The 21,703-nt window shown below is 48.9% G+C and overlaps 1 protein-coding gene across 4 annotated transcripts in view; it reads left to right on the top strand.

Annotated features, from left to right (window-relative positions):
• The window catches only part of TANC1 (tetratricopeptide repeat, ankyrin repeat and coiled-coil containing 1), a 2,406,012-nt gene that overhangs the window by 1,339,703 nt on the left and 1,044,606 nt on the right, over window positions 1-21,703 (top strand). For all 4 annotated transcript variants that reach the window (XM_069616378.1, XM_069616375.1, XM_069616376.1 and 1 more), the window contains one exon: window positions 3,532-3,683. In XM_069616378.1, coding sequence (XP_069472479.1) covers window positions 3,532-3,683 — 152 coding nt within the window. The remainder of the gene's footprint in view (window positions 1-3,531; window positions 3,684-21,703) is intronic.

The raw sequence follows: 21,703 nt of genomic DNA, 5'->3' as shown, positions 1-21,703 counted from the left end.
GTTACCCCAAGATGGCCTTTTGCAAACAAGAATAGGTCACAGTGTTAAGTGCATCGAAATGTATGTGATGCGCCGTAAAAAACACAATTTATGTTAACGTTACTTCTAAAGCGCAAGGTCGCCCAAGGACATCGCTGTGAGGTGCGGAATGGATTTAGTGATGATGCATGCAGAGAAAGTATGGTGGGTGACCATTTACATCTTATTACCCGCTACAATGCGGACAGCAATAACATATATAACATTTTGAAACGGCATTGGCATTTACTTCACCTAGACCAAGATCTAGATGGATGGCTTGAGCCAAATCCCGGAATCATATTTAGCAAAGCAACAACACTCAAAAACATATTGGGTCCATCGTTCATGTCCAACCAAATTGGGGGTGATACGTGACTACTCCAGGGTCAGACAAAAGGGTTCCAAAATGCGGTGGCTGCAGTATGTGTCCACGTGAAACAGCATCAGTAGACTTTGGAACATTGGAGTAATATGCTATTAACTCATTCATTAACTGTAACTCCAAGTTTGTGGTGTATTGCATCATCTGTGTGTGTGTGTGGTCTGCGTTACATTGGCAGTACCATCAGGCCCTTGAAAATCAGAATCAGAGAACATTTATCAACTTTATCCAATCAAGACATGAAATACCCCTTAGTAACCCATTGGCAAAAAGTCCACCAAGTGGATAACAAAAAAGATGTCAAATTTACTGGGATGGCAAAGGTTAGTTTACCACAGAGGGGTGGCAATCTTGAACTTAAATTGAGACAGCTTGAGGCGAGATTAATCTGCCAATATAGAACGGTCTTCAAGGGACTCAGCACAGACCATGAATTTTATATATTCCTTTGAATTGTTTTCAGTGCTGATGTGTCTACACATACTTTGTGGTTCTTTAAGTGGTGTTCAAGTACAATTGAAAGTGAAGCAAACGTGTTAATTATCCATGGGGGACAAGTGCTATGCCGTTTTTTGTATTCGTGTAAGCCTCGTGTACCATGAACCCGTTTTCATGCTTTGCTCTATAATGTCCTGAATTGGGACATTGGTTTATTTCAAGTATAGCTTCAGGATCCATGCAACGGCTATTTGGATCGATGGTGTCACATCAGCATGCCCTCAGACGCCTTCGGAATTAGGAAGCTGTGCATGTTTGCACGGAAACGTTATTAAGCACCAGACTGTAAAACTGGTTTTTGTAGTAGCATGTTAGCTGTCCAGTTAAATGGGATAGCCGTAGTGGAACTGATATGGCTATTGCAGACATGATTGATTGTCAGGGTAAACCAACCATTAAGTTAAGTTTGCATAGCTATTAATATTAAAATATAGTGCTGACATATTTGAGGAGAGCGCCAATCATAAGGTTTAAATTTAGTTCCCAACAGTGCACTACACTAACCAACTTTATTGGATGCAGGCTATGGGCATTCGAATAGTTAGTTTTTATTTTATTGGACTCTGAAAGTTACTCACTTAAGATGGTGGACGTTATCAGACAACCACTGCTGTAACGCACAGCGCCACGGAGGTCAGGCAACCTTGAATCTATTAATGTAGGGTTTAAGCGGCAACACGTTCTCCCTTCATTCAGTTAGATGCCGAAAGGCAGGTAAGCAGCAACACAACGAATTTAGTTGCGGTCCCTGGCTGGGGCATCATTCAGTTGATTCAAGTAGATTGGAATACTTAACTAACTACGATTGTTGCACAGTTTTTTTATTTCTTTTTGGATGCACCTTTGGCTGTGCTAATCCTAACTGGGATCAACGCGTAGATCGCAAATGGATGCGTGATCGTAATTTTATGGATAATGATGGGATTGCGCAAATTGCAAATAGTGAATATTATTTTCAGACTCAACAGTGCAGTAACAGTCAGGTAATTACATATTTTCTATTGATCTATTATCATGTCATGGAGAAATGAGTTTGTATTGGGAAGCTATAGCATTTCACTTTCAATACCTTTTCGGCAGGTGGTTTATTGAATTGACCTTTTGGGAATATGCACATTGGTAAGTTTATGGATGGTGCAATAACTAGAGTCACCAAATTGTATGACCAATTGAATGAGCATCACTGTTTACTATATGAGCAAATATATAATTCCTCTTATAGTGATTTATGAGAATCCGCTAACTACTTAGGTAATTATAATTTACTTTACTTAAGAGGCATAGGTGATGACACACCGCCCAAATGACCATACATATATATAAGTATATTCTATTTATACCCAAGCCCGACTAATTAGTTGTTTATATTATTGTTTCTCTCTCCTCCCTTAGTTTTCTTTCTCACATATGTATGTCCTGCACTGTTGCATTGCCCTTATGTACATGGATGTATCTTGTTAATGGACTGTTATATATGGGAATCACGATTCCTGTAACACCCCTTGTTGAACATTGTGTTTGTGTCTTTCTTGTTTATTTTATTGTTCACCACTGTTATCGATGAACCTATAAACTATATGATACTAATTGTCTCAGCCTCAGAAGAAGAGCCAAGTCTCGTAACACGTGTCAGGCTGACCTCGCAAAGAATTAAAATGTGTATCTGTGCACAAAACTTACAATGTTTGGCGCAATGTGTTTGTATAATCATCTAAATTCATTACTTGTGCTGTGGAGTGTAGAGCGAAACATCCACACCATACAACCACCCGCTCCCTACAACAAATTATCACTCTCTGTGTGCAAGCGCTTGGGGGTCGTTGTCTAATCTGCCCCTTGTTTTCTTGTTGCATATGTTTTTTACTTACTTGTAGTATTCTAACTTAATGCATCTGCATTGTTAAATAAGTATATATTTTTATATTTACTTGTGTTGAAAACCTCTAAAGTAACACGATAGGGCAGAAATAGGGCCGGGTGAAACTGTTACATACCAGTAAACTAGAAAGACTAATTAGAGAAAAAAAATTCTGATGACAGTCTGCTTTCGCAGGAATATGCATTCATTAATCTCCACAATCTATATCCTCCACCCAGAATGGCCCAGAGAGGGTGAATAAATCCCCATGTCCCTGTTAATTTTTCCCTTTTCCGCAAATGCTTAGAGCCTTTAGATACTCGCTCAGCACTATGTAGCACTGTTTACAAAACTGAATATGTACATGTGTGTGGTTTTTGCATTCAGAAATGTTTGTCTGCTAACTTGTCTTAGATTTCACAGCTAAGAATGTTCCATTTGTGAAAAAAATCTAGTGAGACAGCCATCTAAAAAGAGCTAAGATGCTTATTTTTATCGATAGTTCATGCTCCACGGACTCCCACAACTGCATAATTTCTTGCATTTGATCTTCTTCACCCAAATAGCTTCTTGTTTGGAAATTGTCAAATTGAGGTTGTTCAAATTATTATTGTGAGTTTAGAACAGTGCCATGGAGAGAGTTTGGCATATTTCAATAATGGTAGCCTGTGGCGCATATACCTTTTCACATATTTCTTTTTAATACCTTTGCTAGTAACATTTTAAATGAAAATATTTTCCTCACTTTTAACATTTGTTTACTCTTTTACAGGGATTGACCAGCCACGTGACATTCCATTGTCTCAGTTGTCACCACCAAATCAAACTACAAGTAATAGTAACACTTTAAAGAGTGTTGGCTGCTCCCACACACCTGAACATCAGACACAAACAGATGATTCAGTAAAACAACTTGCATCAAAGGTATGAAAGTTCCCCCATGGTCACTTTTATTTCCCACATGAGCAACATTCCAGTACTGGTGTGCTAAACATAAATGTTTGTCGTGGAGCTGTTTGTTCCCTTAGAAATATTTAATATTTTCCATCTATTTTCAACTTTGGTTGGATAGAGCAACTCTCATATCTTGGCTAATGCAATTAGAGGTGAGAATATCTAAGCCTGGCACACTGTACAGTATAACCAGCTGTGAATGCATCATGAAGTAAGACACAGACAACAGATTCACCTTTCTAAAAATAAAGCTTTTTATTCCTCAAGTGCCAGGATGCAGTAAGGCTTAACTTGCCCTACACTGTGGTGGGATTTCCCTACCTAAAGAAACGAAGGATAGTCTGTGTTGCAAAGTTCAACTCAAAAGTCTGTCTGTGTCCAAAACCTATGCTTGCCCTCACAACTTAAACTATACAATGAGTAGGGATGTCTGCAACCAAAGAAACCATGTTCAAAATAAAGTTCTGCACTTCATCCAGCTCATGGCTTACTTTCAGCTTCTTCCCCAAGTTCAGAACAGTTCCACAAAAAGACCTTGAGGCTCCCTTCCCCAAGTTCCACACAGTTCCAAACAGCCTTGGGTTTCCCTTCCCCAAGTTCAACCCAGTTCACAGTTAATTCAACTTTATCAACTTGCAATATGAATTAAAAGTCCACTTTGTGCCCTTTCAGGTTTTCCAGCCATTCACTTGGCTTTTTCTTCTCCTTAGTCACTTTAACACTTGTTAGGCACAACAACTTCAACCTCTTTATTTTCCTTGGTTTACTCCAAGTAGGGGTTACTTGTTCTAGTTACAATTCACTGACCAACCATCATAGGTCAGTCAACCGATAACCTGTGGCACTTTATAATGTTCACTAATTCTCATTGGACTACTTTGCAACCTTAGGGTTCCTCTCTGCATCTGTGACATTAGTCCATCTTTACTCCTGTTTCTCCTTGGCTGTCTCTTGACTCTGCCAACACGTGCCTTTTACACAATTCACGTCATGGTGTTTTATTCCTGGTCACCACCTTGCTTTCACACTATCCAATAGTGCTTATCATTTGCCTCTCACGTGCTTCACCAACTCTCATGACTGGTTTTCACAGGGGACGCTAGAGAGCCGTCCAGGATGGCGGCTTTCCTGTGAGCTCTGTATAGCTCCCCAAAAATCCTGAAAATAGCGTGCTTCCGAGGTGACTTGCCAAGCTGCTGTGTACACCCAGCGAGAGCTAAGGCGTTTCTGTGCACAACTCTGGAACGAGCTCGGCTGTTGCGTGAGTTTTTGCCCACGAACGACGGCCCAAGAAAGGTCCCACCCCCCCTTCCGCCATCTTGGTGGCGGCGCGACCACGGCGAGGCCGAGGCAGGGCGGTCGTAAGGGAGGCGGCTGTGCCCGGCTGCAACAACAAAGGGCACCGACCGTACCACAGAGGCGTTAGACGGAGCAGAGAAGTCACAAGGCAGCGGTGTGCGGCAGTGGCCCCCCCGAGCGCCAGCCGCGCTGCGTCAAGACTCCCGGGAGACGGGGGAGGGGCCGATCGCTGGGAGGCCACGGAGCTCGGAGAAGGCCCAGAGGACAGCCGCGAATGAGCTAGAATGACGGAGGCCAATGACCAAACGCCAGCCGAAAGCCAGGTATTAGCGCCCCCTTAATCGTCAGCACCCACATTAAGTAGGATTGGTCTCCCGGCTCTTCCGCGCGTCAACATAGCATACGACCGCAACAGTGCGGTGAGGCCTACTAAGATCCATAGTCTAGAGGGTACGGGGCAGGCAGCGGGAACCCCGAGAATGAGAAGGTCTCTACGGATATGTGCGTCACTCCACGGCGGGTTGCCAGTCAATTAAACAGTGCCCTGGATTGCAGCAGAAACACTTCACCACCGGCTGCTGACGGTGAAACCGCCCTGGAGCCCACGCGAAGTCACTGCTTCAGTTCTAGGCCATAAACTGCGTCGATCGCTGAGCCTGTCCCCGCGAATTGCCCGAGTGCTCATCTAGAGGTTGGCGTTTCCGAGGGACGTTGGCGCTCCATCCACAGCCGCGGCACCAAAGCCCTCACCGGCGCCTTTCGGAGACAATAGAGGGGACAGAGGCGAAACCAAAATTTGTAGTGTGCGTGCCAAAGTAAGCCTTAAGAGATCCCCGGCAAGCTCGCCACGAACTCACCCAGCAGATTCTTGACTGACCCTTCCAAGCTCACTCCGTGTCGCCTTCTCGGCACTTCATCACCCTCTTCCATTGTGATCATGGGGAAAACTGAAGGATCGCAACGAAAACTGAGAGCTGCTCCTCAGTCAAAGCGTCCTCTTCCAACAGCAGACCGCAATCACCCAACTCAAGTCCGCTCAACGAAGATGAGGTGACACAAGACTTCGACATCAGAGAAATTCTGTTAGATCTCAAGGCGGGGATTGGGAGCCTGGGGAGCAAACTAGACTTGCTTTCCTCCAAAGTTGACCTGCTCCAACATCGGTTGGATAAACATGCTGACAGACTCGACACTGTTGAACAGAGAGTTTCCAACCTTGATGATGGGACGTCAGCCTTATCCTCCAGAGTATCCCAACTGGAGGCCCAAATGAAGGCCATAAACGCCAAAAACGAGGACTTGGAAGGCCGCTCACGCCGTAATAACATAAGGATAGTCGGAATCAGAGAACACCAACCCGCCCTGAAAATGGAGGAATACGTGGAGAAAATTTGCACGGACCTGTTTGGTTCAGAAATCCTGTCTAAATGTTTTGTTGTCGAAAGAGCCCACAGGGTTCCTAATGCAAAACCCATTCCCGGAGCAAACCCCCGACCTATCATTACGAAGCTACTCAATTATAAGGACCGAAACGCGCTGTCATGATGCCCGCTCCCGGGGAGCCGGTTCAAGCCCTGCGTCCCCGAAAGCGGACATCCAGTCCCCAAGGAAAGACCCAGCAACCCCATATAGGGGCCCTTTGGACAGTGTCCTGGCGCCTATGGCGCCAGGCTCATAAAAGACATCAGTCCTGGCGCCATAGGCGCCAGGCTCATTATGGGAGTGCTTGGGTGCACTTACCTGATGCAGACCATGCTGCTGGATCCCGGCCTCCTTGAGGCCTGAAAGGAACTACTTTACCTGTGGGACTAATTTACCATCTGGGCGTGGTCGGGGAAATACCTGATTGGAGGAAGGATACATACCTGGAACTTCTTCCAAGGCTATTTAAACCCCACCCGAACAGCCACACGTGCTTCGCGTTGTTCTGCATCTAGCAGCTGGACGCTCACCTTGTCTGCTCCTGCATCCTGAATTCTGCCACGCGTGCCAGCATCCTGGATCACCTGCAAAGGAAGAGAAGAAGAGAACAGAAGAAGGAAAAGTCCTTACCTGCTAAATCCGCATCCCGGAGACATCTCGCCGACACTCCTGAAAAGGAAGACTTTTATTTAAAAGCTCATCGCGTCGATCGCTGCAGCGCCGCATTCCACTCACCTTTACAGGGCGCCTCCATGTTCAGCAGCGATCATCCGGATTCGCAGTCACGCCTCAGCGCCTAGGGAGAAAAAGGCAAGAACACAAGGTGAGAGAGAGAAGGGAATAAGGAAAGCTAAATCTCCAAGACTTACCTGTTGATTCATTCCCTCTTCATTTCGGGTCCGCGCCGCATCCTGGCATTTCCGGACCCCGGCCCCTAAGGGGAAAAAGAGACATCAGCGTTAATGAGCGAATGAAAAGACATTACCAAAAAAACGCTCATTAAAGATTAGTACATTAATGCATGGACACAAGGGGAACCTCTTATCAAAAAACTTACCTGGAAGCCAAGCAAGTTTGGTTCTCACCAATCCGAAAATCCAGTGAAGTAACTGGATACCAACGCGCCCCTGCAGCAGAAGCAGGATGGAGAGCTTGTCCTTCCAGACCCTAAGGTGAGACGCTACGGGGAATCACAGAAGGGTTTCGAGGAGGGTGAGAGGGGAAAGTGGGAGGCCGATTGCATTACCCCGCAGACAGTTAATCCCCTATTTCCGCCTACAGAAGGATACTTCTGCGAGCCAGACAAGCCAGATTTGGGGGCCCGGTCCAGTCCGTCTTCCGAACCCTGCGCATCACCTTAGAAGAGGTCACAGCAGCGCGAACCAGGCCAGCGCCTCCGTGGGAGTCAGGTGAGCGTGACACGCCATTCTCAGAGCAGCCAGAATCAAAGGAGATCTCCAATACGATGGTGATAAGATCAAGTTTTTCTCTGATTTCTCCCAAGCTGTCCAGGCGCAAAGACGTACTTTCACAGCAGTGAAACGAAGACTGCAAGAAAACCAGATCCAATATTCCATGCTTTTCCCGGCGAAACTTCAACTTCAGCACGAAGGCAAAACACATCAGCGAATACCTAGACCAAGCCGGCTGCCGGCCCGCCCCAAACAACCACATCCCCCAGAGGGGTAACAGACCGAGGAGAGATCCACCGTAAACATAAGCTCCATAGTTGTCGCACCAGGTATGATGCCTCAACAACACTCATACAGCGGCTCTTTCACCACGGACCGTAATTTGCAACGCGAGTTGGGAGCCAGCCGCCTCTTGGAGGGCCACCGGCGTCCCTAGCACTGCTATGTTGTCTGTTCTGTTTGTAAGGGATTGTTCTCTGTGGGCCAGTTGGGGGTTGCCCACTCAAGGGTGGGATTCCAGTTCAGCCGGGCCGCTACCTACCTCTCACCCTTATTCTACAACAACTATCAGGTTCCTGGCTACTCCAATACAAGCCGGGCCCTCCGCCCACCTTCAGATCGCAAGAATCCAGTCAACACCTCCAGTCCTGATAAACTGGAGCTTAACTGACCACCCAGATGGTGGGACCAACACTTAAAATCGCCACCTGGAACATCCGTGGAAGTAACCATCCTGCGAAGACTAGGAGAATCCTCCATTATCTCAGACGCCACAAAATTACTATAGCTATATTACAAGAAACGCATCTCCTTCCTTCATCGGAACAACTCTGGGCTAAATCATGGGGCTGTCACAGGTATTTCTCGTCATATTCTTCGTACGCCAGAGGTGTTGCAATCTTGATAGACAGAAAATCGAACTTTAGTCTCATCAACTCAGTGAAGGACTCAGAAGGAAGAGCTCTATTGGTGAGAGGGTTGATGTCAGGGAATGAGGTAGTAATAGTAAATTAATACGCACCAAATACCGATGGGCCCAATAACTTCAACTGGGTCATGACTCAGCTGGGGAAGTTCAACACAACAACCATTATCTGGGGAGCGGACCTTACCACACCAATTGACCCCATATTCGACAAATCCCATAATACAACGGGACACCCCTCTAAAGCCAGTGTCCAAGTCCGTGAGATTTGCCACACATTTGAGTTAGCCGACACTTGGAGGCGCCACAATCGAGACGCCAGAGGGTACACCTTTCATTCTGCTGTTCACAACACTAGTTCCCGGATCGATTATATTCTAGCATCTATCCACTGCCCTTTTGATTGGGGAGAAAGTCAAATCCTGCCGCGTTCCTTCTCTGACCATTCAATGGTCACACTAGAAGCCACTCTTCCTGGCACCACCAATCCTGGACTCCGGTGGAGATTCAAACCCGGAGCACTCACCGACACTGTCTTTGCGGATGAACTTTGCAAGGAAATAACATCCTTTATTGAAATAAATCAAAACTCGGTCGCCTCGGCCAGCACCATGTGGGAAACACTAAAATGCTTTGTACGAGCCTGGCCAAAGAAAATGGCATATTAAAACTGATCCGGAAGGACTTGGCCAGTAGCGAACGACACTTGAAAGAACTAGAGATGAGAGCCTCCACTACTCAAGACCCACATGTACTCAAGACCCACATTATTCAGAAATAAAAAAAGAACTGCTGAAGTTTAAAGAAACAGCTGAACGAAAAATAAAGTTCACTAGCCGCAAGCATCAGGTCCTCCAATATGGGGAAGGCCAGAAACCAGGCGCCTTGTTTGCCTGTCTCCTATCTATAGACAAAACCCCGACTCAAGTCGAATGTATCAAAGACGACCAGGGTAGACTGGTATATTCTGAAGAAAACATTGTCCAGGTATTTCAAGACTTCTATCAAGATCTTTATAGCTCTAAAGGGGCCTCCGATCCAGAAACCATACAAAAGTTCCTCGATGACTCAGAGCTGTACTGGGTTGAATCGGAGCTACATGAACCCCTAAATGCTCCGATACCAGTTGAGGAGGTTCTGGAGGCAATAAAATCCCTCCCAAATGCCAAGGCGCCTGGGCCCGATGGGCTCATCAGAGAGTTTTACAAGGCCCATGCATCCATCCTAGCCCCGCTTCTGCTCCGAGTTTTTGAAGAATCTTCGCAGCTTGGTTTCCTCCCCCCTACATCATGTGAAGCCAACGTAATGGTGCTACACAAAGCCGGAAAACCCCCAGACGATTGTGCTTCCTACAGGCCAATCTCCTTGATTAATCTGGACAATAAAATTCTAGCTAAAATCCTTGCAGCAAGGTTGCTGCCTCTTATGCCCGCACTTGTAATCGGAGACCAAGCTGGGTTTATCCCGGGGCGAAGCACAACCTATGGGATCAGGAGACTGTTTGGCGTTAGAGAGGCCCTAAATCCATCACAACGGGCTATAGCAGTCCTTCTCGACGCCGAGAAGGCATTTGACTCGGTTGAATGGCCATTCATGTTTGCAACGCTTACACAAATGGGCCTAGGCAAATTCTTCATCAAAGTAGTGTCCCTGCTTTACAGTGCCCCTCGCTCATATATTACTCTTGGAAACTCCAAGTCCGCAGGCATAACACTAGAACGCGGAACAAGACAGGGCTGCCCGCTCTCCACCCTTATCTTTGCCCTCATTACGGAACCCCTGGCATCCAGGCTTCGCGCCAACCATCTGGTACGAGGTCTCAAACTGGGTCCCCATAGTTTAATTGTCTCCCTCTACGCTGATGATGTTATTTGTCAGCGACCCCCAGGCCAAGGTCAACCCGGTAATGGGAGAAGTTATAAAATTTGGTCGAATGTCGGGTCTCAAAACTAATCATTCAAAATCTGTATTCGAGGTGATTGGGTCCTCCGACATATTCCATATCTATGACATGTAATCACCACAGCTGTGCTGCTTCGGAAACTTTTTTCGGCGTCTGCGTCGATGCGCCGTCGTGAGGACCACGTCCGACGTCATCCGATGTGATAAGTAGGACGCACGACGCCCGTAGCCTCAGTTCCGTTTTTTCCGCAAACCTGTTGCTTCGTGAATCTCGGTTAACGCCTCGACTCTTTGGAGTTCTGTTCTTCTCGGTTCTTCGAACCTGTTCGTTTTTGTGAAAATCCTTCGTGTGAAGATGTCTTCTACTTAGTCTTCGACCCCGCGTCCGGGCTTCAAGAAGTGCAGGGAGTGTGGGTCCAAGATGTCGGTGACGGACTCGCACGTCCAAAGCCTTACGCGAACGTAAGAAGAAGTTGTCGGTAGGTCGGGTGTCCAAGCCCCGGAAGTCTTTCAACGGATGATTCGAGAGGTGACTCTCCGCGTCATCGTCGGAAGTCTCGTGGGTCTCCTTCTAGGAGTCGGTCTCGCCACTCCTCAGCCTCTTCGAGGCGTTCCCAGAAGCGCCGACACCGGTCGTCTTCCAGGTCCTCTTCGGAGGACTCTGCCCGGCACGTCGCTTACCCAACCAGCCGTGCGACGCCGGAGGAATGGGCTTCCTTCGGGAAGAAAATGCTGGTGATTCTCGAGTCGCAGGCTACTAAGCCGTCCGCGCCCCCGAGTGGGGTCGGTCGTGAGAGGTCGAGAGACACCGCTCGCAAGAGTGGTCGGCACGAGTCACGGGAGAGGTCCCGTTCGGACAAGGAGACTTGTTCTCGACGTACCCGTTCCAGGTCCCGGTCCTCGACGCGTTCGAGACCGTGTGCACCTGTGAGGTCTTCGAGGAAGACATCGACGTCTGAGGCGTCGAGGGCGTCGACAGGCTTTCTCGAGGCTCCGGCTTTGAGGAAGTCATCGAAGCCGTCGACGCTCAGGTCGTCGAAGGACACGCTCGGGGCTCCGGCTTCAAGGGCTGTGTCGGCGCTGCATCTGACGTCGACGCCAATTTCCTCGGCGTCGACGCCGATCCTCTCGGCGCCGATGCCTGTTCTCTCGACGCCGGCACCGATTTGCACAAAGCCTTTCGTGTCGGAGGTACCCCGTGGCATGGGGGAACCCCCTAGGAAGGCTCTGGTTAAGAGAAAGCACTCTCGGGTGCCTTCTTTTCGCCACCTGGAATATATTTCAGAGGCGGATGAGGATTCTGATGGCCTGGTTCCTAGTCAGGTTCCAGATGAAATTGTCTCGGGCCATGGTCAGTTTGACGATTTGAGGCAGTCGCTGCATGATGCCAGTGGACTGGACACCTCTCCGGAGGTGGAGTTTTGTAGGCCTGAGCCTGGCTCTCATGCCGATTCCTCGTACCGGTGCCTTATGGCTAGGGTTTCTGAGTACTTGGGATGGTCTGCTCCCCCAGGGGAGTTTGTGCAGGATGATCTGACGGACATTCTTGATGTTGGTCCCCCAACTGACCCGGTACTGCCGTTCCATATGGCTTTACAGAGAAGGGTGGCGGCGGCTTGGACTGCTCCGGAGAGTCTCCCGGCGGTGGGCAGCTCCTTGTCGCGAAAATACAGTCTAGCCAGTAGCGACCCCTGCTACTGACCAGTCACACCACTCCGGAGAGTTTGGTGGTGCAGGCGGCCACGGCCCCGGCAAAGCAGGCGTCGTACCCTACCATCCCTCCTGATAGGGACGACAAACGTTTTGATGGCTGGGCGAAGAAAGTGTTTTCTTCTGGTGGTATGGCGCTTCAGGCGGCCAACTCCATTTGTGCCTTGTCTCGTTTCACACACACTCTGTGGAACTGTGTTGCGTTAGCGGCTGAACATATTCCCGAAGGGGACGAACGGGATGGTTTCCTTGCTATGGTCCAGGATGGTAAGGATGCCATGTGTGAGTCCGTTCAGTCGGGTTTGGATTTAGCTGAATGCGTCAGCAGGTCCATGGCGGCGAGCACGTGATACGCAGGTTTGCGTGGTTGCGGAAGTCGGGGTTTGCTCCGGATGTGCAGTCCCGGCTCCTCAACATGCCCTTTGACGGTGAACACCTTTTTGGCAGCAAGGCTGACGAGAGCCTTGAGAGGTTGCAGACCTCAAAAGCTGCAGAAAAGTCGTTGGGCGCTGCAGTTCGCCAACCTCCGCCTTTTCGTCCTAGGGGACAGCAGTGGAGGGGTGGTTCCTTTCGTTATTACTCGTCCTTCAGTAAAGCGAGAGGAGCTGGCAGTCAAAGAGGCCAACGCAGGGGTACCAAAGGTGGACGACAGGGTACCCGTGGTGCCAAGGCCGCTCGGGCAGTTGCCTCTTTGCCCTCAGGTAAAGCTGCAGCCGCTCCCATTCAGTCATGAGGCCATGTCCCATGGTTCGCCGGTTGGGGGAAGGCTGGCGCAGCATCTTGTAGAGTGGCAAGCCATTACTTCAGATGTGTGGGTTCTGGAGATCATAACCCACGGCTACTGTCTTCCCTTTCGGCACAGGCCTTGTGACAATCCACCGGGGAACCTCTCTTTGCAGAGTCCAGATCTGCTCCTTGCGCAGGAAATTCAAGCCCTGCTGGAGAAAGGCGCCATAGAACTGGTGCCTGTAGCGGAGAGGAACAAGGGATGGTATTGCCCTTATTTTTTGATTTCGAAGCAAGACGGGGGATTGAGACTCATCATGGACTTGCGCGGTTTGAACAAACTCCTCCGGAAGGACAAGTTCAAGATGGTTAATCTCTCTCAAGTCCTCCAGGCCCTTCAGCTTCAGGACTGGTTGGTGTCACTCGACCTCAAGGATGCTTACTTCCATGTGCCGATCCATCCCAAGCACAAGAAGTACCTGAGGTTCGCGGTTGGCGACTCGCACTTTCAGTTTCGGGTCCTGCCGTTCGGATCGACCTCCGCCCCGAGGGTTTTCACCAAGCTCATGGTGGTGGTGGCAGCGCATCTCAGGCAAGGGGGGATTCACGTCTACCCCTACCTGGACGATTGGTTGATCAGGGGGAGCTCTCCCGAGCAAGTCCTGGATCATCTGTCCGTCACCTGCCACTCCCTTCACAGGCTGGGCTTCTCCCTCAATTTAAAGAAGTCCCATTTGACGCCAACACAGCGGCTCCAGTACATCGGAGTAGTGCTCGACACTTCCCTTGGGCAGTGCTTTCCTCCCCAGGTGAGGGCTATTCACATTCAGCAGATGGTGCACAAGTTTCAGCATGCCCAGACGCTCCCAGCGTTCGAGTTCTTGAGGTTGCTCGGCCTCATGGCATCCTGCATTCTTCTGGTGCCAGAGGCTCGCCTGCGGATGAGATCTTTGCAGTGGGCACTCGAGACGCAATGGTCGCAGTCCTCCGGCAGAATGTCGGACCCGGTTCAGGTGCCGCCCTCGGTCGCCCGGGACCTTCTGTGGTGGGCCGTCGAAGGCAACTTGATGAAGGTGGCTCCATTTTGGCTTCCCTGGCCGGAGGTGACGATCGTGACGGATGCATCCCTCACGGGATGGGGAGCTCATGCCAACGGGCTGACAGTCAGCGGTCGTTGGTCTCCGTCGGAGTCCAGACTCCATATCAATCTGTTGGAGCTGAGGGCCGTCAGGCTAGCCCTGAAGGCTTTTCTGCTGACTGCGAGGAAAGAATGTCCTGATCCTGACGGACAACACAGTGGCCATGGCAGGCAGAGCGCGATCTCTCACAAGTGGGAGTTGGCTCAGGAGATTCTCCTGGAGATCTTCGCCCTTTGAGGGACCCCTCAAGTGGATCTCTTCGCCTCCAGTGTCAACCGGAAGTGCGAAAGGTTTTGCTCGCGGGAATTTCCTCCAAAAGGAGCCTTAGGAGACGCGTTTGTGGTGGAGTGGTCATTCCCGCTGCTGTACGCGTTTCCTCCAGTCCCCGTCATCCCGCAAGTGCTGCGGAGGTTACGGAAGTTCGGTTCCCGAATGATCCTCATTGCTCCGGCGTGGGCTCGGAGGACGTGGTACCCGGACCTTCTCGACTTGTCCATCTGCCCTCCACGTCGTCTTCCCTACCGAGACGATCTGCTCTCACGGGAGGGGGGTCAGGTTCTCCATCCAGAGGTCAGATCCCTCAACCTTCACGCTTGGCTTCTGAAAGGTTGAGGTATACGGATTGGGACCTCCCTGAAGACGTGATGGAGGTGTTGCTTTCGGCCCGAAGGCCAGCAACAAAGTCTCTGTACCGTTGCCGTTGGCGTAAGTTCTGCGACTGGTGCAGAGTTCAGAATGTGGATCCTTTTGCATGTGACATCCCCATGGTTCTGTCCTTTTTACTTTCTTTGGCCCACAGGGGCTTGCAAGTGGGTACCATTAAAGGTTACCTGGCGGCGCTGTCCATCTTTAAGCGCTCGTCTGAAGAGTTTTCTTACTTTAAAATCCCTTTAATTTCACAGTTTCTGAAAGGGCTCACTAATGTGTTCTCTCAGTCACCTTTCCTGGTGCCCGGTTGGGATTTAAACCTTGTTCTTAAGTTTCTTATGGGTGCTCCGTTTGAGCCTTTACATTCTTGCCCTTTGAGGCTGTTAACTCTGAAAACTGTGTTTTTGGTTGCGGTTACTTCCGCTCGCAGAGTGAGTGAGTTACAGGCACTTTCAGTTAAGCCACCCTTCACTGTATTTCACAAGGACAGGGTTGTCCTTAGAGTTCGTCCTTCTTTTCTTCCGAAGGTAGTGACGGAATTTCATTTGGCCCAGAAGGTTGTTCTTCCGGCATTCTATCCTCCTCCGCATCCTGGTAAGGAAGAGGAGAGGCTCCATAGGCTTGATCCTAGGAGAGCTTTAAGCATTTATGTTTCACGCATGTCCCGGGTCAAAGTGGACGATCAACTCTTTATTGGTTACGCTGGAAAGCGTTTGGGGCAAGCTGTGACGAAACAGACTTTGTCTCGCTGGATTATTTTGGCCATCTCGGATTGTTACCGCTTGGCGGGTAAGGACCCACCGGCTGGCTTGCGGGCCCATTCTACCAGGGGTATGGCTGCATCTACTGCCCTGCAGAGGGGTGTTCCTATTCGCAACATCTGTGATGCAGCCACCTGGGCTTCAGTACATACATTTGTAGGTCACTATTCCCTCAATTCCATCCGAGGACACGGTCTGGCCTTTGGCAAGGCAGTCCTTTGCTCTGCTATTTGACTGGCAATTCTAAATTTTGATTCTAAATTCTTTCCCTCCTCCTTGCTCTGGTACTGCTTTGGGAGTCTGTCATAGATATGGAATACGTCGGAGGACCCAATCCCCTTGAAGAACAAGTTACTTTCTTACCTGGTAACGTTCTTTCGATGGGATGGTCCAACGACGTATTCCATATCGCTCCCGCCCTGCCTTCCCCGCTGCAGAATTTCTTTTGCGATTGCAGCTTACGTTCCGCAAGGCTTTGTGTCTGACTGGCAGTTGACTAATGTCACACGTTCTGGGGGAAAAAACTACAACTGAGGCTACGGGCGTCGTGCGTCCTACTTATCACATCGGATGACGTCGGACGTCGGAGGAGGTCCTCGACGACGGTGCATCGAGGTCATCGACGCAGACGCCGAAAAAAGTTTCCGAAGCAGCACCGCTGTGGTGATTACATGTCATAGATATGGAATACGTTGTCGGACCATCCCATCGAAAGAACGTTACCAGGTAAGAAAGTAACTTGTTCATCTTCCCCCTGACCCCAACCACAACTGAATTCCCAGATGATTACGGTTTTAAATGGGAAACCTCAAAGGTTCGCTGGGTATCTATATGTCTCGAAATCATCATGAAATTTATAGGGATAACTATGTCTGTACATTAAATTCATTGCAGGAACGAATTCACAGGTGGAAAACTCTACCTTTAACAATATGGGGAAGAACCTCCTTAACGAAAATGGTCATCTTACCCAAACTCCTCTATTTATTTACGAACATTCCGTTACTGATCCTCAGGTCTTTCTTCCAAAAGGTCAGGAGCCTAATACTAGAATTGGTGTGGGCTGGGAAACCAGCGCGCGTGGCATACAACACACTTACGCTGCCGGTGGCAAACGGGGGTCTTGCGCTCCCCGATATTGAAAAGTACTATTGGGCAGCCCAAGCCCAATTTCTCAGTCACTGGTATACGGTCCACTTTGTTTGACCCCACGTGCAAGTGGAATGTGCCCTAGCCTCCCCCAACCGCCTGAGGGCTGTTATTCTCAGTCAAATTCTGGTCCCATATAACACGCTAAACACAGTCCTATCCACCTACGCAATTTGGAAAAAAAATAGCTAATAAATACGGGGTGACAATAAGATTTTCCCCATTATTGCCCATTAGATTCGTTCCCGGTATTCCCATTACTAATGAGAAAGTGTTCCTAATATAGAGAGAGAAAAGGTCAACATTCACTCCTTTGGTGACCTCTTCCCTGGGGGCACGTTCCTGACCGCACAAATGGCCAAAGATAGAGGCGGCAACTCCTCGTTAGACGTGTTCATCTACTTCAGACTACGCCACACCCTTCAAAAGCTGTTTCCATCCTTCCCCAAACAACCTCCCACATGGGATTTATTACACAATACGATTCAAGCACAGGGGGAGGGAAGATTAGTATCGTTGTTATATAAATCCCTCCTAGTAGGCAATGCGCCTCCCAAATCCAAGGCGCAGCAAAAATGTCAAACAGCCATTCAGGAAGCAGTATCGGATGAAGACTGGTCTTATATCCTCCGCCAGATGCAAAAAGTGGCAATAAACATTCGGCTTAAGTTGATTCACTTTAACTTTGTGCATCAGACGTACTACACCCCAGTTAAGAGGAACAAGCATCACCCAGAATTGTCACCCCGATGTGACAGGTGTGCGGCAGCTAACGCTGACTTCCTCCACCTAGCCTGGAATTGTCCGGGAATCCACAATTTCCGGGCCTCCGTTCTACAAGTTACCGAAGGCATCATCAACAGGGTTGTTGGAAGTTGGGGGTTTGTTTTTTCTTTCTAATTGTGCTGTTTTTGTCTCACTCTGATTAAGCGCCCTAGGGGTGCCTTTATATGGTGAGAAGATTGAAAAACCAAAAATAAAGTTAAAAAAAAAAAGACTGGTTTTCACTTGGCTTTGTACTTTCAGATTGTTCATAAATGCTTTTTCCTCATTTTCATTCATTCGTAAATACACATCACTTTTTGTCCACGTGTGCAGTATTTTCATATATTGTGCATAGCTTTTCTTTAGTTCGGGATTTAGTAACTCATTAAGTACCTGGCATTTTCTTCAGTATTCAATAATGTCCTCTCAGTCTCCAGACCCATTTATTATATGCATTCACTTGTTCAGTAATTTCCTGGGCCCATGTTAAGCCCCTGGAGCGCTTCGGCATGAGTGTTCTCTCTGTGTCATCTGTGTTTGGCATCTCCTGCTGGTGCTTGTGCATTCCTTTTCTGCCTTCGCTCGTTCCTCTTTCTCACAGCGGGAGCACCAGCGAGCCGTGCTTGCCTCTTCAGAGCGGTCTTGCTGCCTCCTGCATCTTAGTGGCGATTTCTGTGTCCCCAGCTCCAGCTGGGGGCACGCAGCTTGGGACTCTGCAGGGCTCTTGACTCTCTCGCGATTCTCTCCAGCCTCGGCGTCCTTCTCGCTCTCATGCAACAGTCGGCGTCCTTTTCACCAGCCCCTCTCCAGCCTGCTCCACGTCGTCCTGGCTTCCATGGCGGTTCTCCACCTCCATTTGGGTCTCTCCTTTATTATAAGCACATGTAGCCTCTCAAGTGGCTACAAGTGCAAGTCCTTTTCCTGACTACAATTAACTGTCAATGGGACATGCCTGACCTTTAGAGTGATGTTACACAGTCCTTTTCCTCATCCCAGTACTAGAGTAGTGTGTGCTGATGGAAGTGTGCATTACTCCTAGTCACCCTTTCCTTGTCCCAGTCTTAAAGGAACCTGAATGGGATACAGTGGGAGTGTGTGACAGTGGGGAAGATTGGTAATAACCTATGAAGGTCGGCGGAGGGTAAGATGTAATTTGACACGAGAAAGGGGGATACCATGCCTCACCTAAAGGCACCTTTCCTCGACTTCCCAAAGACCCTCCATCCAGGTCACCCTCCTTCGCATATCCACCGCCAGGGTTGGAATTCAAAAGCGATAGCCCTTCCCTGGCCACCGGAGAGGAAGATCTTGGGGGGGGGGGGTGGTGGGGGGTGGGAGGTTGCAGTGGTGCCCTCCGGTTCTTCACACAGCCTGGAATTCAATTTCAGGATACTTTCAATCACGCATTTCTCCAACTCTTCTGTTGACTCAAGGGCCTCCCCTGTGCTGGGTCTGTGTTGTTCAGGATTGAGACAGAAATAATCCTATGCACATAAAAAAGCGGCCCCACTTTTCACAGCCAACCGTTGCTTACAATCCTGGGAAGCATCTTTGCGGAAAAGCACATTTGGCCAGCAGCATTGCTTAAAACTACCCACTGCACAGTCATTAAAGTGGGTCACATTGGCACCCATTGCCCCAGTAAACTGTCCCACACTGGTCTGTCAGGCCAGCCCTTTGGGCATTACTCTCAACTTAATTACCAGTGTCCTGTCTGTTTTAGGCCTTTCTGTCGTGAAGAACGGCTATTTCAGGATTCTGGAGTTCTCACTGTCAGATGTTCAGCATTTGGAGAACAAGTAGGGGGGATCCCAGCCGGACACCACTGTGACTGCCCCTAGTGGACAGGGAAGTCGAAGGGGGCGCCCAAGGATCACTCCATGATCAAGAGGGAAAAGCCATATGGCAGAAATACCCTCTTCAATAGTTTGTCCAGAGAGGTTTGCGACTGGTAGAGGCAGCTCTTGTAGGTAAGTATTCTAGGTGAAAGATAGTGAGAAGACAGCACACAGGCTGCAGGCAGGAGAGAACAACGCGAGGTGGGCAAACATGATATTAAACAGACGGCAGGCACAGAACAGGAATAGGAATGGGACAAGCAGGAGAAAAGGGAAAGGAAAACGAGGAACTTGTCACACATCAGGAAAAGGAGGGTTTGCAATTTGGGGAGCATCTCGTGGCCTCCTCAAAGAAGTGCTATTGCTCCAGAAGTACCAATCACCATGGCAGGAGAACACTAGACCGCTGCTAAACATTTGCAAAGAGCGTGTTGCCAAAGCTGGGAAGCGCTTCCACCACTTCCATAGTGTGAAATACCTGAAGGTGTATTCCACATAGCGAACCTTGAGAAACACTTATTCAGGTGGCCAACGAAGGGCTGATCCTCTCAGATTCCAACTCTAGGGGTGGAAAAGCAAGAAAGGCTCACCGGGGTAGGGAAGCCCATGGTTGTACTCAAGGGAATAACCCAAGGGAGACGCAGTATTGTACAGGAGAAGGAGAGGAGGGTGAGAACTTTGAAACCTTCGTAGGCTGTATTACATCTGCCTCCCTTCCTCCCACTAGATCTCTTCTGTCCCAACCCGACGTCCCCTCCATATCTGGTAAATACCCTAGGAGCCCAAACCCCAGTGCACTTCAAAACTGCACCTCCTAGAATCCCTGTTTTTTGTTTCCTACCCACATGCTCCCAGTCATTATTTTTCACACCCCTCTGGTCTTTATTTCTCACACTCCCAACCCGCTCAGGCAAAACACTACCGTTCTCACAATCCCTCCTGTTTATTTCACAATCCTAGTTATTCCCGTTTTCCTCACAAACCCTCCTACTTATTTCAAAACACCTGTAACGCATGATTTCCCCATCCTACCCCATAGAACCATCTGATGCTCTAGCCCCCCTCCCCCTTTCTGACTTTACCAACACCCCTAGGACAAAGAATACAATTTCCCATGACAAACCATTTCTTTTTCACACAAACAATTTGTCAACCACCGGAGGTTGGCAGACTATCACTAGAGCATTCACCTAACATGTCCCAATACAGGGGTCCTGCAAAGTCAGGCAATTGATTAGAATCGCACACTGGGATAAAAGGTGGAGCAAGAGAGCACAGTATGAGCAAGTCAAACGAGACAATTATCCAGGCCCAGCAGTTCAAAAGGAGGAGAAAGGCGGCGAATATCTAGAGGCTGTCGTGGAAAGACACGGCCTTGCCCTTTTCGACAAAACCCCCGCAAACCCTTCGCTGAAAGAATTGTAAGACCGAGGACAATAGCACAAGTGTGCTGCAGTAGATGTCAACGGTACACAGAGCATATTGACGCGGATAAACCGGAGCGAGGGAGACTCCTGCTTCCGTGGTATCGGCCTTAACTCCATTAAAGAGGAATGTCAAGCAGTTCATCACAGCCGGTGAGTTGAGGGGAGAGCCGATAAGATCCGGGCTGTGATGCATGAAAGTGGCAAAGTGAGAACTGTAACATTGTAAAGGGGAGACCAGCTGCAAAAGGGGACCGGTACCACATGGATGCTGTTTGGAGAAACCCTGGTCAAGCCCCGTCTGAATGAAACTACAGACACCAGAAGGCCGTAGGAGAGCTGCCAAGATAGGTCAAAGTGGTCATACAGGAGGTCCTGCAAAATCCCCATACAGTCAAAAGCCTTTGACCTAAGAACTGTGAGAAAGCAAGGGAAGTGAATCCAGAAAACGAATGTGTATATGAAGTTGGCAAGAGTGAACCCAGAGGAGGGATGATAACAAGAAGGGGGCAAGTCTAAAGTCCAAAGAAACAGTGTATTGACCAGCGTGAACCCGGTTGAGGGATGTCCACTGGAACGGTTTAAAAAGACCTTAAGAATTGTGAAGGAAGGAAAAGCCATAGTGAACCAGGTGAGGAAGGCTGTAAGTGAAACGGGTGTCTGCGCCTGGAAGAGGCGGACCCAGGGTGAAAAATCCTCACCCTAAGTGAAACCGGGGAACTAACTTTCATTTTTTTGAAGGAACTTTGTATTTTGATATTTGAATAAGTCAGGCCCTCGAAGGCAAGAGACTTTCAAGAGAAACGAGACTTGGCCATCAACGGTTTAATAGCTGCATTTGGAACTGTCGTCTCATGCTGGAGAAGTTCG

Source organism: Ambystoma mexicanum, chromosome 9, assembly GCF_040938575.1.
Source record: "Ambystoma mexicanum isolate Mex_15411 chromosome 9, UKY_AmexF1_1, whole genome shotgun sequence".
In the NCBI taxonomy this organism is placed as follows: Eukaryota; Metazoa; Chordata; class Amphibia; order Caudata; family Ambystomatidae; genus Ambystoma; species Ambystoma mexicanum.
This window is presented reverse-complemented; position numbering and strand designations above follow the sequence as displayed.